The sequence below is a fragment of the Gopherus evgoodei genome, chromosome 23, assembly GCF_007399415.2.
Source record: "Gopherus evgoodei ecotype Sinaloan lineage chromosome 23, rGopEvg1_v1.p, whole genome shotgun sequence".
NCBI lineage: Eukaryota > Metazoa > Chordata > Testudines > Testudinidae > Gopherus > Gopherus evgoodei.
In genome coordinates this window covers 6,287,752-6,312,981 of record NC_044344.1, presented here as the reverse complement: position 1 = coordinate 6,312,981, position 25,230 = coordinate 6,287,752, and the positions used below count along the sequence as shown (strand labels likewise).

The following is a 25,230-nucleotide window of genomic DNA, read 5'->3' as shown; positions in this document are numbered from 1 at the left end:
CTCTGTGCTTCTCCACCATTAGCAGTTTATCTTTGTAATGGTGACACTCTTTTTTTTTTCTTCTTTTAAAACAAAAGCTCCAACTCTGGAGCACAGGATGGCCCCATCCAATAAAAGTACCAATTTGCTGAATAACCGTGTACCCTCCCAGTTCAATTCCTGCCTTCTTACTCTCTCAGCGATTTGTGCTGCAAAGCACTGACTCTGCCCCATAAAAGTTAAGCAAACAATCAGCAATACACTCAGCAGAAGTGCCAGGTAATTGCATTACCCAAGTACAGCAAGAGGGGTGCAAACCCTATAAAATGTCTGAGCACAACCGTCAACTATTTGTACCAAGCTGCACTGCACAGCAGAGGCTGAGAAAGTGGTACGCAGAAAGGCTTCAGTCTCTGTGTGTGTGTTTTCCCATCCCACCTGGCTTCTGTGCTGAGTATCAGCAAAAAGAACACACCTACAAAGGTAGAGGGGAGACACACCCAAGGGAAGTGTAAATTTAGGAAGGAGAGAGGGACCATATGAAGGACAGAGTGAAATGAGTTGGCTTGCAAAGCAGGCAGCAGAGCAGGACTGGGAGACAGTCCGTGAACAGCAATAGACAAGAAGCAGACTTAGATGAGCAGAAGAAGTAGGTTTATGCAACACCCATCTTTATCATGCAATAGAGCTTGAAAAGCACTCTAGATCCTATGAATGCAGCAGTAGTGAAATGCAGCCACTTCTGGGGTGGAAGGGAACAGCACGCTACACGAGTAAGGGGAGGAGAGAGTGGTGTTTTGTTTTGTTTTTGCCCAAGGATAGTCTAGGCAAACCCCTTCTTTCTTACAAAAATACCATGGCACTTTCCCCCCTAACTGAGGCTTAATTTGTCTTTAAGCATTGGACTTGTAGGAAGCCACCAAGATTAAAATACCAGAATTCTGCTACTGGACCTCAGTGGGGTGGCTTGGCTTTCATTTATGCTGATGGTTAGGTGTAATGTACCTGCACATTCAAACTTGCCACTACATCGTTGTTGTCAAATACCTTTCTAGTGTGCACAGTCAGTGTAGGGGTGTTAGTCTCAGGATATTAGTGAGACAAGGTTGATGAGGTGTAATATATTTTACTGGACCAACTTCTGTTGGGGAATCTTTCATCTGGTGAAAGCTATTACCTCACCCACCTTGTTTCTCTAAATTCCTGTATACAAAGAGCTTCCACACCCACAAGAGTGATTAAGTGGGTGTAGCACGCAGTGCTTGCATGGGGTTGGTGTAGCAGGGAATGTGATGTAGCAGGAGGGTTCTGGGGGCAATGAAGTGGAATGGGAGGCAGGTTACAATATCTGGAGGAGGTGGGGGAAGAAGAAGTAGGCTGTGGAGTCAGCCATAGAACAGGTATTTATTGCTGAGGGTCAACTTGCTCACCTCCAACCAACAAAGCTGGTCTTGCAACTTCTCAGTGGACTCCAAGAGCTCCCTAAGGGCTATCAAGTCTGCCAGCCAAGGGACCTGCAAATAGATCTGTTCCCAGAAAGAGGAAGCTCAGACACCAGCCCCTCCATGCAAACCCAAGTGCATGTAGTTCCCCTATTGTCTCTGTTCACCTCTGACAATGGAAAAGAGGCAGCTGGGCAGCTTGCTGGGGCTTTATTGCTAACAGCTTGCTGGGATTTATTGTTTCTTGACACCCGTTCTTGCAGGGAGACAATGAAGCCGGGTGTCTCTCAATCTCCATCAAGTGTCCAGTTTTTCCCATAATCCCTGAGGCACATGTCCATGTGGTTGCTTGTTTTGCTGTTTGGGCTGGTGGTGGTTAGAGAGAGAGAGAGGGTTGAATTTGACTTGACCCAGTTTCTGGGATGAGAGGGGGCTCTTTCCCTCTCTGTTCTGGATTTTAAGTGGGTTTGTTGCTTCCCTCCTCCTTGTGTTCTGTCCCTATCCCTTCTGCATGCTGGACAGGAGGGCGGTGGTCACCTCTCCTAGGTGCTGGGAAGATGGCCCCAGTCTGTCATTACCAGAAACTCTCTCCTCCACCAGGGAGTGGAATCTTGCAACATTGCTCCCTTCTGCATGGGGAGGAGGCATCCAGCAAGACAGATTAGGTGACTTTTCTGAGATCGCAGAGAGCCTGTGGCAGGTCTAGGAATAGAACCTGGATCTCCTGACACCCAGTTCAGTATTTATTAGGGTTCTCTCCTTCTCAGTTTGGAAAGGAGGTGGGGCACGGCCACTGGTTCTCTATCCCAAAAGTTGGCTCTGGTATTCAGAATGATGGAGGGGGCAGAGGGTGGCTTGGTTTTGTTGTTTTATGGTCCTGTAACAACCCACCCCCCTTCCTGGGGCCCTCTTGCCCTCCCCAATAAGGCTCAGAGAGGCTTCAGGGTTGTGCAACACCCAGGTCTTCACTTATTGTTGTTCCACCACTAGTGTCCATCTATATACAGCTTTATAGGTTTGGTTATCTCCCTTACAGGCAGAATCAGCCTTCAGTTAGGCCTCCAGCTCACTGACTGACTTCTCCCTGGCTGCCCCCTGCCTTCTGTCTCCCTCCCAGCCTTTATAGCTCTTGGCTTGTCAGGCCAGCAGGTGGTGCCAATCCTCAGGCCGGCATCAGGCCTTTTCCATCAGCCCCAGTCTGTTTCCCCTGATTGGAGCTGACCGTGCAGGGGCTGATTAGGTGCTTTTGCACCAGCATCCTGCTACGGGCCCTTAACTTGAGCTACAGCTTTCTGGGCTCTATATGTAATAAAGGACCAGTTTCTCAGCTGGCGTCAGTGGCTTTGTGCAGTTACACCAGCTGAAAATCTGACCCAAATGTCCTACAGTCCAACCCAACTTTCTTACAAAGGAAGCGACATTCACCTGCCAAGGCAGGAGGGGATCCTATTCGCGTCGTAGCTCTGGCTAAGTCACGATGTTCCCTGCCAGAGCTGAACATCCCTCAGTGCTGGGAAGGTAGCGTCCAGCTGAGATCAGAACATTGCCAGTGTGCATTTGAAACATGGGTTTCATGTCCATGGTTGGTGAGTTAGGCCCATATCATTAATATATATAGACACGCCCCATATAGATATGGGACTAACCCACCAAGCTTGGCTATATGCATATTCTTTTAAGAGGGTCACAAAACAGCAGATTCTCCCAGTGTCCTTGCAGGAGCTGAGCCTTCTGGTTTTTTCTTTCTATTCAGGCTAGCTCCAAAGAATCGGTGCGAGTGCACCAAAGCCGACCATGTGCACGTCTACCAGATGGAAGATTATATCGATAAGAAAGACCTTGCCTCAATTAAAGAGAGGCGACAGAAGGAGTTTGAGCACTATCAGAAAAGGTAAATTGGCTCCTTCTCTGCAGACTTGTTCATTCCTGCTCACCCATTGACCTCTACTGCTGTCACACTGAGGATGCACCTATTAGCCCTTTTCCCTGTCAGTGCATCTCCTAGTATCTTGTTGAGTCTAGTTCTAGGTCTACTGACATCCACAAATAGCCAGAGTCAGTGAATTTCAGGATATGTCAGACTAACACGGTGGGGGACTGGGCTGACAGAGTTCAGGGACTGTTGCTGCTTCTAAGTGGCCTTTTGTGTAGCCTTACATTGCGTTCACGGCAGCCATCCCCTCTGGAGCACTGTATGCTTTTGAAGGGCTGACCTTACTGAGGACTGCAATACTCACCTTCTAGAGAGAGGGGTTCTGTAATACCAGGGCAGTTATCAGTTTTGACAGTAAGGTTCCTCTTGGAGGTAGCCAGCTAGAAAACTTATGCAAAGGGTGGCACCGTCAAAGAAGTGTCTGTGCTGTAAAGAACAGATGAGAGCCAAGAAACTAAACTTACAAAACATTAAAAAAAAGTCAAAGGAAAAATAAAGACAACAGCTGAGCACTAGGGCGTGGACTCTAGGGAGGATTATTAGTAGCTAATATGCCCATTCTCTGTGTGAAGCCAAGTGACACAAATGGGTATAAAACTTCAACTGCTAAAATGCCCATTTAATCTCCTGGAAAAGCCTGAAGTCACTGTTGTTGCAACCAAACATCTTGCCAACAGGTTACTTAAATAAGTTGTCATTTCCCCTGTATGTTTACCCTCTGAGGTATCGTTTTGAGTTGCTAAGGCACAAATTCTCAATCAAGCTGGGCTGTTCAGCTTGCTTTAAGATATTGGGTGGGTGGGTTAGTTCTGAACATCATCCATTGAGCTGGATCCTGGTCCTCTGGCTGTTTTGCCACTAGCCTCAATGAGAACAGGTTTGAGTCATCTGTAGAACATCAGATATGTACTGAATACTTATTCACCTATCATGTCTAGGTTGCTATCCAAATCCAGCCCAAGGCAGTATGTTTGATAGCCAATGGCTACTGGCTGAGATTTTTCAAACCCTTAAGTAGCTTTGGGGGAAAGAAAATCTCAGCCACTGTGTATAAAGTGGTGGCCTGTTCCATTCACATAGCAAAATATGGCTGCCCATGGCCCACTATGGGTCCTGGAGACAGAACTCCTCTGACTCAAAGGTGATTGGCTCACATCAGGACAGAGGAATGCTAGAAGTTAGTCAGGGAGGAAGTTTGCATTGTCATTGCCTGTGCTGTACCCAGTCTGTGCCTAGGGACCCTCCTGTCTCTTGACCTGTCAAGCCTGCATCTTTCCCTGACACTAAGTTCACATGGAAAAGTCTCATGAACTGGAGCCTTGGAGTTGGGTTGAGGTAGAAGAAACAGCTGTGGAGGAAAGCAGAAATGATCCTTTCAGCTATTACCATTGGTGATGGGGTGTACAAATCCCACAGTGGGCAACAATGGATTAAGGGATTATTTTGGCTTTAGCCAGCCCTGCCCTGCCCCACCTCGCCCCGCCCGCAGCAAATGTGACATCTGCTGAAGGAATTTAAAAACACAGGGGATTAGCTCCTTTGGGTGGCAGAGAGCTGGAGCTAAGCAGACCTGCAGCCCATAGCTCCAGCAGTATAGAGCAGAGGGAAGCCTAAAGGTCTGATGCAGCTGCCCAAAGGGGCCCTCCCTGAGGGAAGGTAGGACACACTCCTAGAGACAACCAGAGAGGGAAATATGCCTCTCTCCCCTGCCTGTGGACCCTGGACATGGTAACTTCCTCTTACTTATTTTGGTTTGGACTTTCCCAACAGGGGAAAGCCTTGGAGTAACAGGAGTGGGGGGGAGGGACCAACAGGGATGAGAAGAAGAGGCCCACGGAGGACAGCCTTAAGCAGCCTTGGTTGCCAGACCATTGGTCTGAGCCCCGTGGAGTGGGAGGGCCCAGGCTCATCTCCCCACAACCCCTTTGGCAGTCAGGGGTTGTGGCCATGCTCCCCACCTGACCATAAATGAGGATCATTATACCATCCTAAACCACCACCACCTACCCTATATCCCTCTCTCTTTGTGAGAGCGAGTACATCTTTCTCTGATTTCCATGTATCTGTGTCTCTTGGGTCTTGTCTACGCTGGTGGTGGCAGATAGGGTATGTGTATCTGCAGTGAAACATGGACTGAATCCATTCTGCTGTGTGTAGCTACACACGGCAGTGAAAGGCTCTGGAAGGGGGAGGCGTCACAACACTACATTCCTAAAAATAGTGATTCAGCTGTCAGAGTTACTGTGTGGGGATGCAGAGCTGTGTAGGGCGTATAGCCTAGAGTTCTGGCGTTTCTCTACTTGCTGAGGCAGTGCCTCACCATCTACATGGCTATTTATACCTATGCTTCTTGGGCATACAATACAGTGTCTGACTCTACATGCCACCATAAGAGTAGACCTAGTAGCACCTAGGAACCTCGATGAAGGATCAGGATCCTGTTTTGTACAAAGAAGACAGTCCCGGCTCAGAGACCTTGTAATCCAGGGGTCAGCAACTTTTCCGAAGTGGTGTGCTGAATCTTCATTTATTCCCCTTAATTTAAGGTTTTGCATGCTGGTAGTACATTTTAACATTTTTAGAAGATCTTTCTGTAAGACTATAAAATAATAACTAAACTATTGTTGTATATAAATTAAATAAGGTTTTTAAAATGTTAAAGAAACTTCATTTAAAATTAAATTAAAATGTGGACACCCCCCTCCCCTCTGGACCGGTGGCCAGGACCCGGGCAGTGAGAGTGCCACTGAAAATCAGCTTGCATGCCGCAGGTTTCCTACCCCGTTGTAATCTATGGGTCAGGTTTTTCCAAACAATTCTGCTGCCGCTTAGCCACTGAAATACAAGAGAGATTTTTCACAAATGTTCAGCACCCAAGTCGTACACTCTATGTATCCTGAAACTCTGGTTGCTTCATTTGGTGCTCCACTGGGAGACTGTTTCTTTTGCAATGCCAGCCGCAAACAGCCAACAGACAAATAGGGGATGTTGGTAGAAAGAAAGAACACTAAAACAGAAATTGAGTGAGTAACACAATTTTCACAATCCCTTATCCTCCCAACGCTGACCCTGTTCTACTGGCATTTGTTCCAGATACCCCTCGATGACTCAAGATTTAATAATAGCCAAACCAAACGTGCCATTAAGCTATCCTATTCAAGGAGTAGAGGTGATGCCGCTACACACGATTATGATTCCAGGTATACTTGTTCTGTGCCTTTTCCTAGCCTGCTCATGGGCTCAACTTCCAGCGGAATCTAAGACCTTGTCTCTGGTACATACTCTATATGAAATAGAGGTGCTTTGTTCTTCAGAGTAAGCCAAGTCCAATACAGATGCAATGAAGACCTAAACCCTTCATACAAAACTGCTGAATTCAAAATCCATTCCCTGACACCCAGAGATCTGATTTCATTCCAGTAGAGTGCACAAAATGTCTGGGATGGGTTCTTCAAATAATAACCACATGTCACTGTATACAGAGCATTTTAAAAAACAATTATGAAAAGGGCTGAAACAGTAAAGATCCCATCTGCATTTCAGAATAAATCTCTCTCAACTCATTTTTCATCAAAGCGCAGATCAGCTCCTCCATCTGAATGCAAAATTGTTCCTGAAGAGTTCTGTGGTAGTTGGTTTTAAATTCATCTCCCCACTGATTTTAATTGCTTCAGATGTTGGAATCTGGCAAAATTATTGACCTTTCGCTTTTATAAGGTGCAGGGAGTGGTGGAAACCTAAAGGCTGGCTCTCTAGCTGTGTAAATCAGTGTCGCTCCATTGACTTCCCTGGCTTACGCTTGTTGAAGATCTAGCCCTAAATCTTTAGAGTTGCCCCAGTGCAAAAATACTGCTGACATTGTAGATTTCTTCCAGGATAAAATTGAAGTGGAAAAATGCATAGAGAAGAGCTGATGTTCTATTTGTATCCAGCTCTGTGATCCCATTTCAGATGGGCTGACAGGAGTCTTGTAAGGGAACAATAATCGCTTGAGTAAAAATGTTGGTTTTAGACTTGTTACTTACTGTCCCTTACATATGTTTCCTTTTGTTCTTCAAGGGCTTGGTTTGCATGGAGTGACTGAAGAAAAGTACAAGGTATCTTTCAGGATGTTGCAGGGAAATTTGTAGTTCAGGGTTACCTTGGCAAGTGTGTAAGATGCTTTGAGATCTCTCTGAAGGAAAGGGGCATTAGTTTTACATTTCTCATGAGGTTTTCCTCTTATTACCAAAGTGGGCTTGATTTCCCAGCCTTGTAGTACTATAGTAGCATTAGTGTATGTCTACACTCCCATCCCAGATAGACTCTCTCACTAGCTTTACTGGAGTTAGGGTGCTAGAAGTAGCAGTGTGGACATTGCAGGATAGATGGTGGCTCAGGCTAGTCAGCTGAGCTCCAACTTGAGTGGGTGGGGAGCAGGCAGGCTTGGACTCAAGAAGCCTACCTGAGTTGCCACCTGTGCCACAACATACCACACTTCTACCTTTAGTGCGCTAGCTCAAGGGAAGCTAGTATGAGTCTATCGACATGGGCTGGGAGGCATCTTCTCAGCTGCAGTGTAGACATAGATAAATCCTTAGAGATCTTACAAAGATCAGGGCCCCACTGTACCAGGCACTATACAAATACAAAGGGCTGGTCTACGCTCAGGCCGTGTCTATACTAGGAATGGTCTACCCATATAGGTCTAATGGTAAGGCATACTGGCAAGTTGGTCCTAGTGCAGACATAGCTATGCCAGCAAACCTGTGATGTTACTGATTTAACTTATCTCATACATCTGAGCAAAACAAGCTGTATGGCAAAGTTGGGCATGCCATGGTATAACTGCTTCTATGCTAGGGGCTTTTGCTGGCATAGCTCTGTTGGTCAGGGATCCCAGCTTTTCATGCCCCTGGCTGACACAGGAGCACTGGCAGAAGTCTGTCATGTGCACTTCAAGTTTTGCCGCTCTATGCTGGCATAGTTAAAGCAGCAACTCCCCCTAGTGCAGATGTAGCTATACTGCTATAAAAGTGCTTCTGGCAGTACAGGGTATTCCAGCTCCACCAATATATGGTACCCTGAAACCATAACTATGTCAGCAAAAAAACCCACACCCTTAACTAATATAGACCAGCCCTTAGTTAGACAGTCCCTGCCCCAACACACTCTCATAGACACCAAGGAAGGAAAACAGAGGAGCAGAGAGAGAGAGAGTCACTTGCCCAAGATTACCAGAGCCAGGAATCGAATTTAGGTCTCCTGTGTCCTTTTCAGTGGACCGCATTGCTGTGCCTAGCTAAGGAAGGAATTCTTTATAATCTCACAGATTTAATATTCCACTTCATGGGCTAGTCCCTTATACAGTCAAGACCTATTTTTTTTTCTTCCCACCCAGTTCACATTTTAAAAGCATGTTCAAATTTGTATTTAAAAACTTTTTCTGAAGCCAGAGAACCACCTTGTACATTGGGAGCCAGGAGGTGGCTGTTTTATTGACCTCCACAGGGATGTTGTCTTTTTAGTGAAACCGAGGGGGGGGGGCGGTGACAGTGGTGGGGTCAGATCTCCTTTCTCTTCCTTCAAATGAGACAGTTCTGAAAGAGATGGCCATGTGATCAACCCAGATTAGGGAGGGAGGAGAGGGGAAGCCTTGTGATTTTACCACGATGCCTAAGATTTCCACCTGGCACTTAACGCAGGTGATCCTGCGAGCATCTCTGGGAACCCTCAATACGCTTGCTAATGTCTCTGATGATGTTGTGAGAGGACGGGGCAAGAAAGAGCTGCTCATCTTGACCTCAGATGTGGAGCTGCTGAATTTCATCCTTGAGCATGTCACATACACCAGTGTGGTCTACCAGCTCACTGCAGTAGATATGAGTGAGTATCGACTGGACAATTTCTTCATCCCATCCTTGGCAGTTACTAGGCCACTTTCAAGCATCTGCTAAACTAACTTTACCTCCTGGCAGGAATCTTTCTGAAAGACCCATTATTTAACACAGCATGAGCAGAGAAATAGATGCAGGATGCCACGATCCTCCATAGCTGCTCTTCCAAAGTTTTGGCGTATTGGTGAGCTCCCTTCAATGCCTGGCTTCCTAGTGAATCGGGGCTTCAGGCTTCGGCTTCAAATTACACATTAGGTGAAGCAAGACTGCCAAACCAGGAGACTTCGCAGTAGTTGGCAAAAAAAATGTATCCAGTTCCTTGAGTCAGAACTCTTTTTTTTTTCTTTTTCTGGGCTTCCCACATGTCCATTTTTCATCACCAAGGCTGGAAGGTCATTTAACACTATTAAAATCAGGGGATCCACTTTTATCTATTGCAGCCTAAAACATTGCCAGGGAACAAATGGATTTCCCATCAAGAGAGGTGGAGGTTTTCACTGCGTCCTCAAAGATCTCCAGAACACTAGAAGGCTTATGAGTGATGCAACTTTCCTCTTCTGCTTTTCTTGTTTTCCAAGTGAGTTTTGAGAGCAGAGATCATGTCGCTCAGTTTCCTGTGATCATCCGACAGCCCAGCCTTCCAAAGCTAATTGATCCTGGAGCAGGTAAGTGTTCCAGAGTGCCTCCCTGTAGGAAACCCCTTTTGCCCTTTTAAGGGGCTGTCAGAGAGTGACTCCAGCAAGCTGACAATGGCTGATGGTAAATCCTTACTCCAGACTTTACTGTGGTAGAAGTTAGTTACTCTTTTAGGCCTGATGCTGGGCTTCTAAAGTCTGTTTCTAGTCTCCTGATGCCTCTCCATTCAAAAACTTATGTAAAATTGACAAGGACTAAACACGTCAGCATCATAGTTAATGTTTAGTGGCCAGTTGGGTTCTTCCAAAGCTTTGTCCACTGAAAAGCCCTGAATGAACGGACCTTTTTAAACATTCTAATTCCGGAAAAACCTTGGATTGGCTTCGACAACGCTTAGTGTACTGCCTTCCATTTGAGGATCTCAGTGCACTTCACAAATATTAGCTAACCCATGGGATGCCTCAGATCCCTCCCTCCCTTTTACAGATAGGGAAACTTAGGATGATTTGTTCAGAGTCCAACGGTTGCTGACCTAGCACTGTTGCTCTTCCCCGTGGTCTGTGGCAGTGCTAGGAAGAGAACCCAGTGGTTGTGATCTAGTTCGCTCTGCTAACTACATGCCCACCTTCCTCCTGCAGGTAAGATCTTTCAGGAATGGTGAGTAAAAGCAAAGAACTGCAATAAAATGTTACCAGCCTTTGTCACTTCCCCGTTTTACGGTTACAGATAGGAAGATCAGCTCCCTGGTGACTATCACGACGAAGACTTTCTTGCGCTATCACAAACTTCGGCGCCTCATCAAGAGCATCCGACAGTACTACCCTGACATAAAAATCATCGTCGCCGATGACAGCGAAGTCCCGGAGAAGATCATCGAAGAGAATGTTGAGCATTACATCATGCCTTTTGGAAAGGTCTGACTCTTGCACAGGACTGGTTATGTAGCCAGGTCTCAGCCTAGGTCCTCCATCTTTCTGTGACACGCAGGCTTGTTCGTTGGTGAGAGGCCACATCCTAAATAACACACCTTATTAGATGGCATTTTTTTAAAGCTCCTAAGTGATTTAGGAGCACAAATCCTAATGAAAGTAAATGGGATTTATGTTCCTAAAACACTTGGGCACTCTTGAAAATACCATCTCTTATTAGCATTTGGATTATGGTAGTATATGCAGCCCCCAGCGGAGACTAGGGCCCTGTTGTGCTGGGAGCTCTACGGACACATAATAAGAGATAGTCCTTGCCCCAAACAGCTCACCGTCGAAGTAGATAATCCAGACAAAAGGTGGGAGGGGAAATGGAAGCACAGAGAAGGGAAGGTGACCCAGCAGAGCCAGGAATAGAATCCATGTTTCCTGAGGCCCACTCTCAGCCCCGTGCCTCATCCACAAGACCACACTGTCTGCTAAGGACACTTAAGACTTATGTGCCCAGTTCCATCCCCCCAAAGAAATGGAGTGGAATGGTTCATGGGATTGTTTGTGTTGTACAGAATCTTTCACCTGTAGGCCACCAGTTCAAATTTGTATCCAATTATTGTGCTGTGACCTTGCACCATGGCTGCTTACCTAGGATAGCTAGGACAAAGGAGACTTAATTCTCCATTTTAGTGTATGGGCTTTACCACCAGTACCACAACAATTTTAACTTAAGCTACTCTAGTAGAGTATGAGATGAGTTGATGGTCTTAATCCAGTTTCTAGTGGTTTACCAACCCATTAATCTTCATGGATTTAGTCAACCCTATGTTGACTATAGAAAAATTTTGGCCACATCTTGAGCATTCACAGACATAAGTGGGAATGGTGGGTGTCCAGCACATTTTGTGAATGGAGCATCTTGCTGTGTAACTATTCAAGCTTTGTAAAAATAGTTACACGGGTTCACTGGCCTGTACTGCACGATGAAAGATCAAAGTTGAATGTTTAAGGCTCCTGTCTGTCCTCCATACCCCCCTTGGCTGGCAGCGTGGGACAGGGCATGCCGCAATGTTGCTCAAAAGTGATTTCCTTCATGCTCATTAACAAGCTTTGGAGGCCGTTCCATCCAGTCCTTGGCCAGCAGTGGACTTGCTGTGACGTGGGGGTAGGAGGAGGAGAGACAATGAGGGAATCTTGAGGCTCCATAAGGAACGTGAAGAGCCCTGGGAATTATACAAATACAGAGATGTTATAGGATGGAGACTGAAGTCTCCTGTAGAAAAATCACCTAATCTAGTAAATTAAAATCCTACAATTGTAAAAATGTAGGGCTGGTAGGGACCTCAAGAGGTCATCTAGTCCACCCCAGGCACTGAGGCAAGGCTAAATGTACCTAGACCCTACCTTCCAGGGGTTTGTCCAAACTGTTCTTAAAAACTTTCAAAGATGGGGGTTCCACAACCTCCTTAGGTAAGTACTTCCAGTGCTTAAGTATCCTTATATACTGGTTCTTCTATCACATGGGCAAGTGATTGTGTTACTATAAAGTCACTCCTTGTTGCAAAGATGTCCTGTTTTGTTCTCATTCCCTAGTTCAGATGACCCTCCTTTTCAGAATAGTTTCTGGATAAAAGGGATTTGCACAGAGCGAAGCAGCTTTTTGTGTGTATGTTTGCATATATATACAGCTGTTCTGACCCTACCCTTCTGTGTCTTGGGGATTCCTGTTTACCAGGGTTGGTTTGCAGGAAGGAATCTTGCAATATCTCAGGTCACAACCAAGTACTATCTCTGGGTCGACGATGACTACTTATTCACCGAAAACACCAAAATTGAGAAGCTATTGGACGTGCTGGAGAGAACAAACTTGGATATGGTAAGGAATGCAAATAAATTGTTCCCTTGGAAAATGTTCCAGGCTTTTTGAAAGAGTGCAAGTGTCACAATGGGTGCTGAGCCTCTGAAAATCGGGCTGTTAGTCAGTAGGGAAAAGGAATATTGCTTCCATCTCTCAAAATGTATTCCTCTGCAGACCTGTTTTTGTCTTCTGCTTATCAGATTATGCCAGAAATCTTCATTATTGTAATAAAATACTTGCTTTCAAATGATGGGGAAAATCTTGTATGGATTTTTAGATTGACTGTGACCACACCAGAGGTTAGTGCTATCTGGCAAAATATTCTTTGAGGATGGTGTGTGTTTGTTTCTCATCTATGTTACTTGGCTTTCTTCATGCATTAGATTGGTTTCATCTTATCAAAAAATGCACCAATTTAAAATGGGCACAACCATTTGATCCTGGATATTTACTACTTAGTTCTGGGTATCTGCCTCTTTTCTGCATTTTGTTTCAATACCACTTCATAGCAGGCAATTGTTTGATGCAATTGGTTCCTGATCACTAAGCTCACTTCTTCTGCAATGAGATTCCTGGTTTTGTTCAAACACTAGAAATCCTCCTCTTGAAAAGTGGCATCAGTTTGTGCCAAGAGCAGGACTCTCCTTGGCCAGTTTTGGAAAAACAGCTCCGATCTGGATCACAATCTTCCCTCACCACCCATTCACCTTCGATCGTAACTCGAGAAAGAATACTTACCTTAGGGCAGCAAGAATGTTTGTTTGTTTTTAAGCCAGTTGAAGCTGTTTTTGATCCCATTGAGTATTTTCTTGATTCAGAGGTTTTTTTTTTAGAGTTTCTGGAAAATGTTTCTACACCTTAGGCTGTGACAGTTGACCTGAGAGAGTGGACGGTTGAGAGGATTTATGGAACAGATAACATGACCAGAAGTTATAGGCTTTCTAATCCAACCCAAGTTCTTGGTGAAGGGTAACAAGTTTGCAATGAGAGCTGTTTGGTGCCCTGTGTGAAAGAGTAGATCTCAGTGCATTTCCCAGTAAACAAACTACTGTGTTGCACACACACACCTGGTATTTATTGGCCGCCTATCGGCTGTGTTGTCAGTAGGGCCAATGAAAGAATGTACCATAGAGACAAGGCTCCATGGTGTGTCTCTCAGTCAGGTGGGAGGGAGGATTGTCCTGCTTCTGCATATACTGTGTCTGATCTGGGGCCAGAATGTTGGTCTCTCTAGTGGTCCCAATCCAGAAGCTTTCACCAACACCTACACCACATGAGTGGAAACAACACTCCTGTAGCAGAACAGTAACAATGAGACTTCAGGAGGTTGGACCAGTCAATGGAAGGGCTCTTGTTGATGTCAACGGCTGTTAGCCCGGGCTTTGAGTCTGCCAGGAGATGAAAAGCAGTAACTGAAAAATGTGGGTGATGGTCTTGCTCTCCAGGTTGGAGGCAGCGTGAATGGGAACACCTACAGTTTTCAGCTGCTGTATGAGCAGGGTGACGACAGCGGCTGTCTGCATTTGAGATACGGCTCCTTCCACAAGTTGGAAGGGTTCCCTAATTGCGTGGTCACCAGTGGCGTGGTCAACTTCTACCTGGCCCATACAGACAAAAGCAGACACGTCGGCTACGACCCTCTTCTGCAAAGAGTTGCTCACTCAGGTAAGCCACACGCTCTCTTTCTCAGAGTGTGGGTAAGCAAGCTCTCAGCAGGGCCGCCGACGTGGGGGACAAAGGGGGAAATTGCCCAGGGGCCTGGTAGATTAGAGCCCGCACCCCTACCCAGCCTGGTGAAAGTGAGTGAGGGTGGGAGAGAGTGAGCGACAGAGGGAGGGAGGATGGAGTGAGTAGGGGGCAGGGTGTTGGAAAAGGGGCAGGACATGGGTGTGGCCTCAGGGAAGGGGCAGGGACTGGGCAAGGGTCTTTCAGTTTGTGCAATTAGACAGTTGGTGGGCAAAAAACCCAGAAAATTTCCAAATATGATAAAACCTGATTTTAAAAACCCCGACACATTAAAAGAAATGCATCATTCGAAGTCACTTTTTGTTAAACCTTTTCAGATGAAAAGATTTCATAAAATGTAAGGCTAGAATGGAGTCATCCCATATACAGGAGGTCAAACTAGTTTATCACAGGTCACCAACACCACGGGCACAGCAAGCCAAATCATCAGAATTGGACCAAGTATTCCAGCCCTCAAGAGACTCATAGACTCTAGGACTGGAAGGGGCCTCAAGAGGTCATCGAGTCTAGTCCCCTGCCCTCATGGCAGGACCAAATACTGTCTAGACCATCCCTGTTGTGTCACAGGTGGAGAACAGGAGGGGCTGAGGTGCATTAATGCCCAAGGCTCCTGCAGAGCAGGGAATTAAGTGACAGATACCCCCAGATGATCCTAGCAAGTTTCTACTTTTTCTAGTGTGTTGAAAAAAAAACCCACCGAACTTGTGCATGGGTACAAATGACTCCTCACTGTGCAGGCCAGAGGGAAGTTGGCTCATTTTTGAAAAAAAAACAAAGCCCTCAGATTATTTTGGGGTTAGAGAAAATCATTTCTCCAGAGTAACTTTACACAAGGTAGCTGGTGGGGGGCTGAGATCAGCACTAGAGAGGCAAAGAGCTGTACTGTCAGGAAAGCAGAATTGCTGTCTTGGTGCTGCTGCATGAAGGTAATTGTCCTTTGCCTCCTTGCATCGTGACATCACTTGCACCAGTACCAAGTCAAATGCTACTATGCTAATCTGGCCGTTAATTGCACGGGTGTAAATTGTGACCCAAGATGTGGGGCAATAGAGGATCAGGCCCATAAGCCTTGCATAGCACGGCTCACTGTGTTTGTTAACCCATTAGCTTTGTGACTGTTCATGGATCAAATACAGTTGAGAGTGCCTCCCCTAGGACCCGCCCTCGGGTGATGTAAACTGGTGTGGCTCTACTGAAACCAGCGAAGCAATGCTGAGTGACAGCAGCTGTGGCTCTCATGCGCTCTGCATAAAGTGGTACAATCCACTGCCATTTAGGCTTAAAAGCCTGATCCATCCAAGCCAGTGCTGGACGTTACTGGTGCCTTAGGTTCTCCTTTTGGTTCTCAAACCACCCAGACCCACCACTCGATCTTGGGATCTGATTTTATTAAATCATCACAGTTAAAACGTCAGCGTAAAATCAAAACAAGCCCTTCTCCCTCTCCACAGCTGTTTCAGGCTCTTGCTGGGCTCAGATACTGCTGCCTGGCATCCCTTAAGGCAGGGGTCTAAAACTCAGTTTATCTTAGGGCCAGGGCCAGTCCTCAAATCCTCCCAGCAGGCCAATGTCACTCATGCTGCCCAGAACCTGCCCCCCCTCCCCCCCAAAACCTCTCCCCCTCACCGGCCTAAGGCTCTGAGATGTAGTTGGGGCGGGGGGGGGGGAGCTCTGGGGTAGGGGATTGGGATGCAGGCTCTTGGAGGGAGTTTGGGTGCAGAAGGGTTGAGAGGTTGCATGTGGGAGGGGGTCTGGTGCAGGCTCTGGGATGGAATTTGGGAGCTGTGGGTGTGGGGAGGGGGTGCAGACTCTGGAAGGGAGTTTGGGGGCTCGGGGAATGTGGGTAGGGTATGCAAGCTCTGGGAGGAAGTCAGGGGTGCGGTGCTTACCTGGGGCTCCAAGGCAGGGTAGGCCGGGGGGCTTCTGCACACTTCTGTCCCCAGGCACTTCCGCTGCAGTGTCCAGGGGCGCTCGGGGCGGGGCCAGTGTGCGGAGGCACAGCCCCACCCTGGGGCAACAGGGAGAAGCCGGCAGCCACTGGAGCAAGCAGGCAGACGCCGCTCAGCTCCGCTGCACTGCTGGGCATCCTGAGTGGGGGAGCGCCCAGGGTGGGAGGTGGGGCCAAGGGAGAGACTCGGCCCCAAAACTGCTGGAGCCCCACAGATGGCCCACGGGCCGGGAGTTTGAGACCGCAGCCTTAAGGCATCTGGTCTTTGCCCCTAGTGGAGGTGCTCTAACTAGGCCTATCTGTCTGGCTAGGGGATGGGGTGAACCCCTTCCTCTGTCCTTTGTTCCTTAACTGGACCCAGCAGACTTCCTTTCATCTGCCCCAAAGCCCAGCCCTAGGTAGTCCCCTTAAAGGGCCAGGTCTCCCCAGGACACCCTGTTTCACAGCTAAACTAAATGGATGTTTGAAATAAAGAATTAGCAGCTGCTCCTGATTTTCTTAAAACATTTAATTATTAAACTTAAAATAGGCTAAATTATGTTTAATGACTAGGCTATTAAACTAGCTTCAGGCTGCCTCCCTGAGCACAGCTCAGAGACAGGCACGCTTCCAGACTCCACCAAAGTTCATAATCAAAGAACTGCCCTGACCAGGGGCAAACCAAGGGGGTCCTAATGAAGGCAGCAGTGACCCTCCAAAGGAATGCACCCAGAGTTGGTGACCCTCCCCCACCATGCCACGATTCATCTCTTAGAATACTATGAAACATTTGCAGTTAAAACAGGGAAACGCCACAAAAGATTAGTATCATCCATGTTAACGCTGTGGCTAGACTCCACAGCGGGCATCTGCACTACACTTTGAGGTGATTTTAGACATACTCACACTAGCAGGGCTCAGAATAGCTGCATACAGGCATAGGTGGTGGCACAGGCTTCAGCACAGGCTACCGTCATGAGGACATACCCTGGGGTGTTAGTACAGCCTGAGTTGCTGTGTCTGACACTGCTATTTCTAGCCATGCTAGCACAGGTTTGGCTTTCCATGCTGCCGTCACACCTTGACTGCAGTGTACACATACCCACAGAGATTCGATTCTGCTAGTGTCCACAAGTGAATGGAGCTGGTTCTCTAGGCCAAGCCGTAGCATCTTGGTTTTAGACTCTGAGAACCCGGGGTTCAATTCCTTAACATGGAGAAGTGATTCAATCCTGAGTGGACCATACAGAGCCTTGTAAAATAATTTCACAGCCATTCTTTGGGAAATGCAGAGTCACTTAACTTTGCTTTTTAATTTTTTTTCCCCCCAGAATTTTTCATGGATGGAGTGGGCATCTTGCTTGTCGGTTCCTGCAGTCATGTTTCTATTGGTCACCAAGCACATAATCCCTCATCTGAGCCCAACCTGACTAAGGTAGAAGACCAGTATAACAGGTTCCGGACCAACACCCAAGCACAGGTCCAATTTAAACTATCTTTGCATTACTTCAAAAACCAACTGAAATGCTACTCAACAAGATAACCCTTTTACCCTGCCGTTTTCAATTTCTATGGTAAACTCCCTGATACCCATGGCAGGTGTATGCTCTGGGCTTCAGCCTAATTGCCTTATTTGAGCCACACTGGATGCCTTCCTTTTGCACCTACCTTTCTATAAACTTTTTAATGGGCTGAATTTGGGATTCTAGAATCGCTTGGCCCAAACTTTAAATGGACAATGCAGTCGTGTGTTATCTGCACTCGGGTCCTGCTACAAGCCTTGCAATGTTGTTTCCTCATAGGGTGAGGCGGCTTGGCTACTACTGAGCAAGATTCTTCGTGGTCCTGCACTGTGTCCTTTCCAGCCAGTGCAGAGTGAAGGTGGGTGGGGTGGAATTGCTACTGGTTTGATCAGGTAGCACTCCACATCCTCCCTGCATTTGAATGGATTATCAGGGATGCACAGACTGTCTGATGTCCTTGGAGGAGTAACTGGAACGTTTGTTCTCAAGTTGAGTGCCAAAAGCACAATGATTTTCATGTTTAGACTGAAGAGCTTGGTATATCCTAAATGGAGTTAGTATGTTGTCTATGCAATATTTGTTGAGAATTTCTTATGGTTACTCCTTACTTAAGGACCAGAATGGGAATGTTGGACACCTGGCTTAGTTAAAAAGCTTTCACTTAACAGGAGGAAAATGCAAACTCTCCTAACTGTCCTGCCTGAATGCGGTCCACGTTCATGTGACCCGAGTTCTTTTCATCTGCTAGCTCGTGGCCTATGTGAAATGGTGGAGTTCAGTTCCTAGTGGGCAGCTAACCACAACATCAAAAAAAACCCACCATTACCACAGTGGTGGGACCTGGATGCTAATCTCCACCAAGAAGTAAATGCCTCAAGCAGACCATGGGTCTAATACATCAAGGCCCCATACTTCTGACGAGATGAGAGAACTGGGCCTTGGTATGAAATGTTCTGACATTGGGTAGGCAAATGACCTAGCTTTGAGTTTTGCTCAGCTGTTTTGTTAGCTCCTCTCTGGGTGTCTTGTAGCCTGTGAGGTCGTTTGGGCAGGGGCTATCTCTGTTATGATTGAACAGCACCCACCGTGATCGGGGTTCCTTTACACTACTGTGATGTGGATAATTAAAATACTTTATTTGAGTTGAACATTGACTTAAAAAGAGAAGTTTCCTCATGGTTCTGAAAAGTCCTTCTATCCATTCATGCAAGAGCTGAAATTCTTACCCTGATCTACGCTTGGGCGGTGGGGTGGGGGGGGGCAGCTACGAGAATAGTGTAGCTGAAGTAGACATATCTTAGATCAAATTAAAATTACTTACTTCACATCCTCGTGGTGCTGGATCGACCGCTGCAGCTCCCTCATCGACTGTGCTTCTGCCTCTTGCACTGCTGGAGTTCAGCAGTTGACAGGAGAGCGATTGGGGATCGATTTATCGTGTCTACACTACAAGCAAGAAATTGATCCCTGATAGATTGTTACCTGCTGATCTAGGGGGTAGCATAACCATACCCTTAGTGCACTGTGTCCCCCAGGGGTGACACTCAGAGCTTTCTACATTATGGTGATTAAAGGGATTTTCTAGTACACTTACTATCCTTTTATAATTAGGTAAGAGATTGTGTATTCTCATTGCTGCAGTGTTCTTCTTAAAAATATTTAAGATGGGTGCTTTAAAAGCTACCACAAAAAGAAAAGGGCCCTGCTTGAAAGCCAGCCCTTACTGCTGTCTGAGAGTCCGGGTGTGAAATACAGTTGAGGTGCATAATGATACCTCATGATTCTAAAGACAACTTTAGTTGTGGCAGCAGAATACAAAGCACTAAGTTAATATGGATAGGGAGAAACCCTGTACATACTTGCTCCAGTTTTTAAACTTGAATGGCTGCCACAGTCAGTTCCTCGGATTCACTTTATTACTGGAGCACCTCGAAGCTCCCACCGAGATCACAGATTTAGGGCCACGTTTTGCTAGCCTCTGTACAGATGCATGGTGTGAGACCATCTCTGCCTACAGAGCTTACAATCCAGGTGGAGGAGATAGGCAGCATTACTGAGTAAGCACTTCGGTGACCATGAGTGTCTGAATTTTTGCCAGCACTAATGTTCTTGGAATACAAAGTAACACCAAGGGTTTTGAAAAGTGACATGACTTTGGGTGACCCAGTGAAGACTCCATTTCTAAAGGCCCCACTTATTAGAGAGTGGGTGCTCGGCGCTTTCTGAAAACCAGCTCCCTTGAAGATGCCTTCCACAGCAGGCCCTCAAAATCACTAGCCACTTCTCTCTTTGTACTGCAGTAGCACCTGGAAATCCAGCTCTGACTGGCCCTTCAGGTTGCTAGGCACTGCCCTGGAGTCTCTGCAAAATTTTTGTTCTGAGAGTGTTTGTTCCCAAAACCCTGTGATCTGAACCTCTGCATTAGCTAAATCCCTTCCTCGTCTCTCATGCAGGAGGACAAGGAAAATCCAGAGGTGCAGATAATAGAGAAGAGACCCCTGGGCAGGGCTTGGAGGAGGATGCAGCTGTGCTCCCAGCTGTGAGGGAGGCCATGTTGCTGCTTAATGGCTCCTGCCATAGTGCAGGGATCCCCCGCAGCCCCGCTGTTACAGTGCAGGGACGAGTGAGTGGGGCCGACTCCTGCAGGTGCATGGTGCAGGCCTGACACAGCGGAGTACTGGCCAGGGGGTTCTGTTCTGTCCTGCATCTTGCCCCTACAGGAATCGGGAACCCTCTGCAGCCCCACTGTCATGGGAGTGAGTGAGTGGGGCAGAGCAGAGACCCGCTGGCCTGGACTGCAAGGAGGCCGCCATGTGGAAGGCTGCTCAATGACACTTGCCAGCTCAATTATCCCAGTTCGCAAGGGGCCAAATCAAATCCGGATTCCCCATGCTGTTCAGCGAATCGGGAGTAAACTGTATTCAGTAACAAAGCTGTAACACTGCAGAGAGTCCAGTGAGGCATCTGTGATAGTGTGAGGCATGCAGGTCTGTTAAGTCCATGCTTGGAGTCATAGCAGCACCCACCCATCCACTCCTCAGCATCGCTGACCTCTTTGTTTCTCCTGAGAATGGAGATAAACACACACAGGTGCAGTATAACTTTTTTTTTTTGCTTTATTTTTAAAAATGAAACAGTGGAGTAAAGCGGTTTGTGGCAAAACCTAGCTGGAAGAAAAATGGAGCCCGCGTCCATCCACAATCACAACTCCAGATCTGAGCCAACTAACCTGCCTCATAAAAGTACAAGGTAAAGAACATGGAGCAGTAGGGGAAGGGAGAGAAAATAAACAATCAACCGAAGGGAGGAAAAATATCATTACAGTCAAGTACAACTTTTCGATGGATAGTCTGAAATTGCATTGGATCGGTGACGGGGGTGGGGTGGGGTGGGGAGCAGCACTTTGTTCCACACACCTGTTTGAAGAACTCAATCAGGTGGACTAGCTACTCCCCATGTCTCCCAGTATCAGGAATGAGGGAGTACAGAACAACATGGCAGCTGACTGGGGATTTCAAAACCAGGATAACTGCAATATGGATTAGTTCTACCTCTCTATCTGCACATCTGTGTATTGAACTGTCCTAAGCTTCAGATGATCATGTAAGAAGTCACTTTAGTCACACAAGCCATTCCTGTCTGGTTGTTACTTTTATAATCCAGCCCTGACTGCTTTATCATTAACACACGCTGAGCACTGGTAAAGGCGAACCATCCAGATTTCACACCACCTAAAAATACTTCCCCGCTTCAAAGGGACACCATCTGGGGTGCAAAGGTGTCGCCACAAGCAATGTGGTCCGAATGGCAACTGAATGCCAGCCTATGCAAAAGTGACCAGTCATCACACAACCAAAGCGTCCGCTGAGACAGAGGAGCTGAGAGAAGTTGTATGGCTGACAGAAGTAAATATCAAAGTTAAAAAGAAAAAAAGTAATGGAATATTGAGCATTTTAAAAAAAATTAGTCACAACTGAACAATTTAGCACTGTTGAAGTTTGGAACTTTTACAACTAATGAACACATTAAAATGAAAAGAAAGCCCATAAATTCTATTTTTTTTTTAAAAGAACATTTTTTCTTTGGAAAAAGAGAGTAATTTTTTCCTCTACACTACAGCATGTGGAGTTGCCACTACCTATTTTATTCTATTGTCACTAAGAGGTAGATAAACAAAAATGAATTGGTTATATATAAGGTCATGTCCCCTTGTTTGACATGCAGTGAAGCTAACGTACTCCATGGGCACTGGCTGTTCAAGGAATAGCTGGGGGCTTCACCTGGGGGAGGAGTGGGTTTAATCAATGTGGAGTGAAACTAGGTTTTGTAGTTCACCGGAATGGATCTGATTAAAGGGACAGTGCCAGATTGCATTTTTTTAGTGGGTGAGAAATTCATCCTTAAAGCCAGTGGATTTCAGTTTGGGATGAATTGGGTGCATCTTTAAAAAAGCATAATTTCCTTAACTCTTAACACACACTAAATAATTTTGTAAAGACCAGCTCTGCCCTGATTAATAGGCTGTGTAGTCCTATTCATTTCCCAAGATGTTAAATCTAAAGCGATTTCAGCTAAGAATCTAATTTGCATTTCATTAAAGATTTACTTTTTGCACTGTGGTCTGTTTGGCTGCTGTTTAGAATCAATTTAAGTTTTCAGTTCTTTCCCCATCAGCACGCTTGGTGCTGTTTTCAAGTGATTAAATACTTTTTTAAATTAAAGATTCCAGCAGAAATTTGTATCGGTGGGAACAGTTCTAGTTTGGCCAAATATTGCTTTTTGGGTCATAAAACCAACAGTGTGGGCCTGTGTTCACCTGACACCATCCCTTTAATCATTCACCGCTGAAGATCTCCGCTCCTTTAACTGATACACTGCACAGTTTACACCCTACCTGCTGCCTTTGGGAATGGGGACAATCACCTCTGTGGTGAGACAACGTCAGGCTTTTTCTCCCCTCCCACAGGCCAGCTTTGAAAGCGGCCCAGCTTTGCCCGCCGCCGCTCCTGCCGTGTCACAAACGGACCGCATGTCCGAGAGGTAATAATCTTGAACAAATATTTAAAAAATTCTGTAATGTACAATAAAGCAGCAGGGTTCAAATGCATATTTAAATTAGGGATGGGCTGACTTTTAAAGGGTTCTGATTATCACCCTCCCAGCCAGATGTTTAGCTGAACCTCAGGGGCCCAGGTGGCACCACAGCTGGTATGTCCTACCCTTCCCAGGCCCTGGCTCCCACAAACCTGCTGTGTCGTTTTGACTCAGCAGGCTACTCCACCTTCTCTTACCAGGTCTCTTCTAGGGAGGGGAGGGGTGGCACTTTCTCCCTCCTTCCCAGTATTCCTTCAGAGGAGAGCCTGAGCCCTACCTCTGATGCTGCAGGAGCCAAAGGATCAGCTGCTGGGTTTGTCTTAACCGCCACAGCACTGGATTTCAGAGGTTCGTGAGAGTGCCCAGGGGGAAAATCTCCATGAGGTTGGTGGGATCTGACCTACGTTGACTGGTGTCTATTTTACGGTGATGGGATAATCATCGCCCGCCAGAGAGGCTCCCATTGCACCAAAGCAGGCTTCTTAGTCAGACTCCTAGAAATGAGACGCCAGTAGTGGAAAAGGAGGAGCCATCATCTGTTCTCCTGCTTCACCAGCAAGAAGATCCCACAGTGACTCGGGAGAGGTAGTAAACTACCCAACCACTCCTTCTCCCTCCAGGAAACCTACCACTGTGGAGGATGGAGGGGAGACCCTTCTCTAAGCTTTCAGGAAAGGTTCTGTTCAGGGCTTATTTCTGAGGCTGGGCAAAGCTGCAGGTTGGATATGCCCATCCTCTCCCATCTATCATTCAAATCTTATTGTAAGGTTTGAGGTAGTTAGCACATGTAAATTTCAAGCTTGCAGCACCTGCATGTTCTCAGGAATAAAATGATTCGAGAGCCTCTCGCTTATTTCATTCGCTCTGTATTTTACAAACTGACTTAAAAAAAGGGGTGGGGGCAGGTCCGATTCAGCTGAATCCTAAACAATACTGTAAGGGCCTGCTCCGAAGCCCACTGCATTGACTGCCAATGGGTTTTGGATCAGAACCTCAGGCTGGGATTGTCAAAGGAGTTAGACATCTGGGCCAATATTTTCAAGTCACTCACCTTGACACTGGAAAGGGCCTGATTTTAAGACAGTGCTGAGCCCCTGCCTTCTGAAAACTGGGTCTCCTCTAAGATGTCCCAGCTTGGACACCCAGTAATTGAGGCATCTAAAAAATCGCAAGTCGCTTCTGACAATTTTGGCCTTCAATTCCCTAGCAAAACCCCAGCTGAAATTAACAGTAGCACTGCTGATATGTTCACAGGCCAACTGATTTGTTCATTTCTTCCAGACCAGTCTCAAGAAAAGAGTGAATTAGGGTGTCAAAAACATTATCTGTGCCCTCTCAGGGGCATACGTGTTTCACAGGATCGCACCGATTTCATTCAAAAGAAAAAAAAAGGAAAAAAGAAAAAAAATAAACCTCTCGGTTACTAAATGCTTTAAAAAAAGAAGACAGTTCCAAAAAAATAAAAAAAGCCTATGAGGTGTGTACCATTTCAAGGGAACAGTAAAGCAGATCCTATAATTTTTTTTTTTAATTAAATTAAAAAAAGTCTTCAACTGTCTCATACCAAGTCTGCGTTTCTGATATTTTTTTCCCCCAGAATCTAAAAATAATCAAAATATTTGGAGCTAAACGTTTAAAAAAAAAAAATTTTTTTTCTGGTACTATATTACTAATGTTTACCGTCTTTTTCTTGCTAAAAAAGCAAACCAAAACCAAAATCTAATGCCCAGGAAACATAAAATGTAGCTTAAAGGCAGTTTCTTTTTAATATTTACACTGAACTTTAGTCTATTTTAACTCCTTAAAAACCTTCCAAGTATGTCAATTTGATTAGGTTGCAATTATCACTGCCAGCAAAGGAGCACATCGTCTGCCATAGCTGCTGAACCATAGCTGTGTGTTTTTAATTGCTGAGAAAGTGTTCAGAGCTCAGAAGAGAAAAATACTGCGCAGGTTGGTTTAGTCATTTTTGCCCCTTGCTGAATGGCATGACAAGATTATGATAGCACTAAGTAGGTGAACCCAAAACTATAGTGTTGTTTTAGTTACTCCTAATAATAATACTTTGCACTCTATATGGCACTGAGGATTGCAAAGTGCTTGAAAAAGATTAATTTGTTAATCCTCACAACAGCCCTGTGAGGTAGGTATCATTATACTCATTCCACAGGTGGGTAAAACTGAGGCACAGAGAAGTGGATTTTTTTTTTCTTGCCCCTAGGCCACAAAGCAAGTCAGTGACCATGCTGGGCACAGAACCCTGTCTTCTAACCACTAGACTGCACTGCTTCCTCAT

At 46.1% G+C, this 25,230-nt stretch overlaps 1 protein-coding gene across 4 annotated transcripts in view; it reads left to right on the top strand.

Moving 5' to 3' along the window:
- LOC115639057 (beta-1,4 N-acetylgalactosaminyltransferase 2-like) overlaps nt 1–18,988 on the top strand; it is a 33,879-nt gene extending 14,891 nt beyond the window's left edge. For all 4 annotated transcript variants that reach the window (XM_030541366.1, XM_030541369.1, XM_030541367.1 and 1 more), the window contains 9 exons: nt 3,175–3,312; nt 6,448–6,554; nt 7,414–7,451; nt 9,039–9,219; nt 9,809–9,895; nt 10,593–10,780; nt 12,522–12,662; nt 14,090–14,309; nt 17,649–18,988. In XM_030541366.1, the coding sequence (XP_030397226.1) occupies nt 3,175–3,312; nt 6,448–6,554; nt 7,414–7,451; nt 9,039–9,219; nt 9,809–9,895; nt 10,593–10,780; nt 12,522–12,662; nt 14,090–14,309; nt 17,649–17,860 (1,312 nt within the window). In that variant the 3' untranslated portion in view covers nt 17,861–18,988. The remainder of the gene's footprint in view (nt 1–3,174; nt 3,313–6,447; nt 6,555–7,413; nt 7,452–9,038; nt 9,220–9,808; nt 9,896–10,592; nt 10,781–12,521; nt 12,663–14,089; nt 14,310–17,648) is intronic.
- The last annotated feature ends 6,242 nt before the right edge of the window (nt 18,989–25,230 follow it).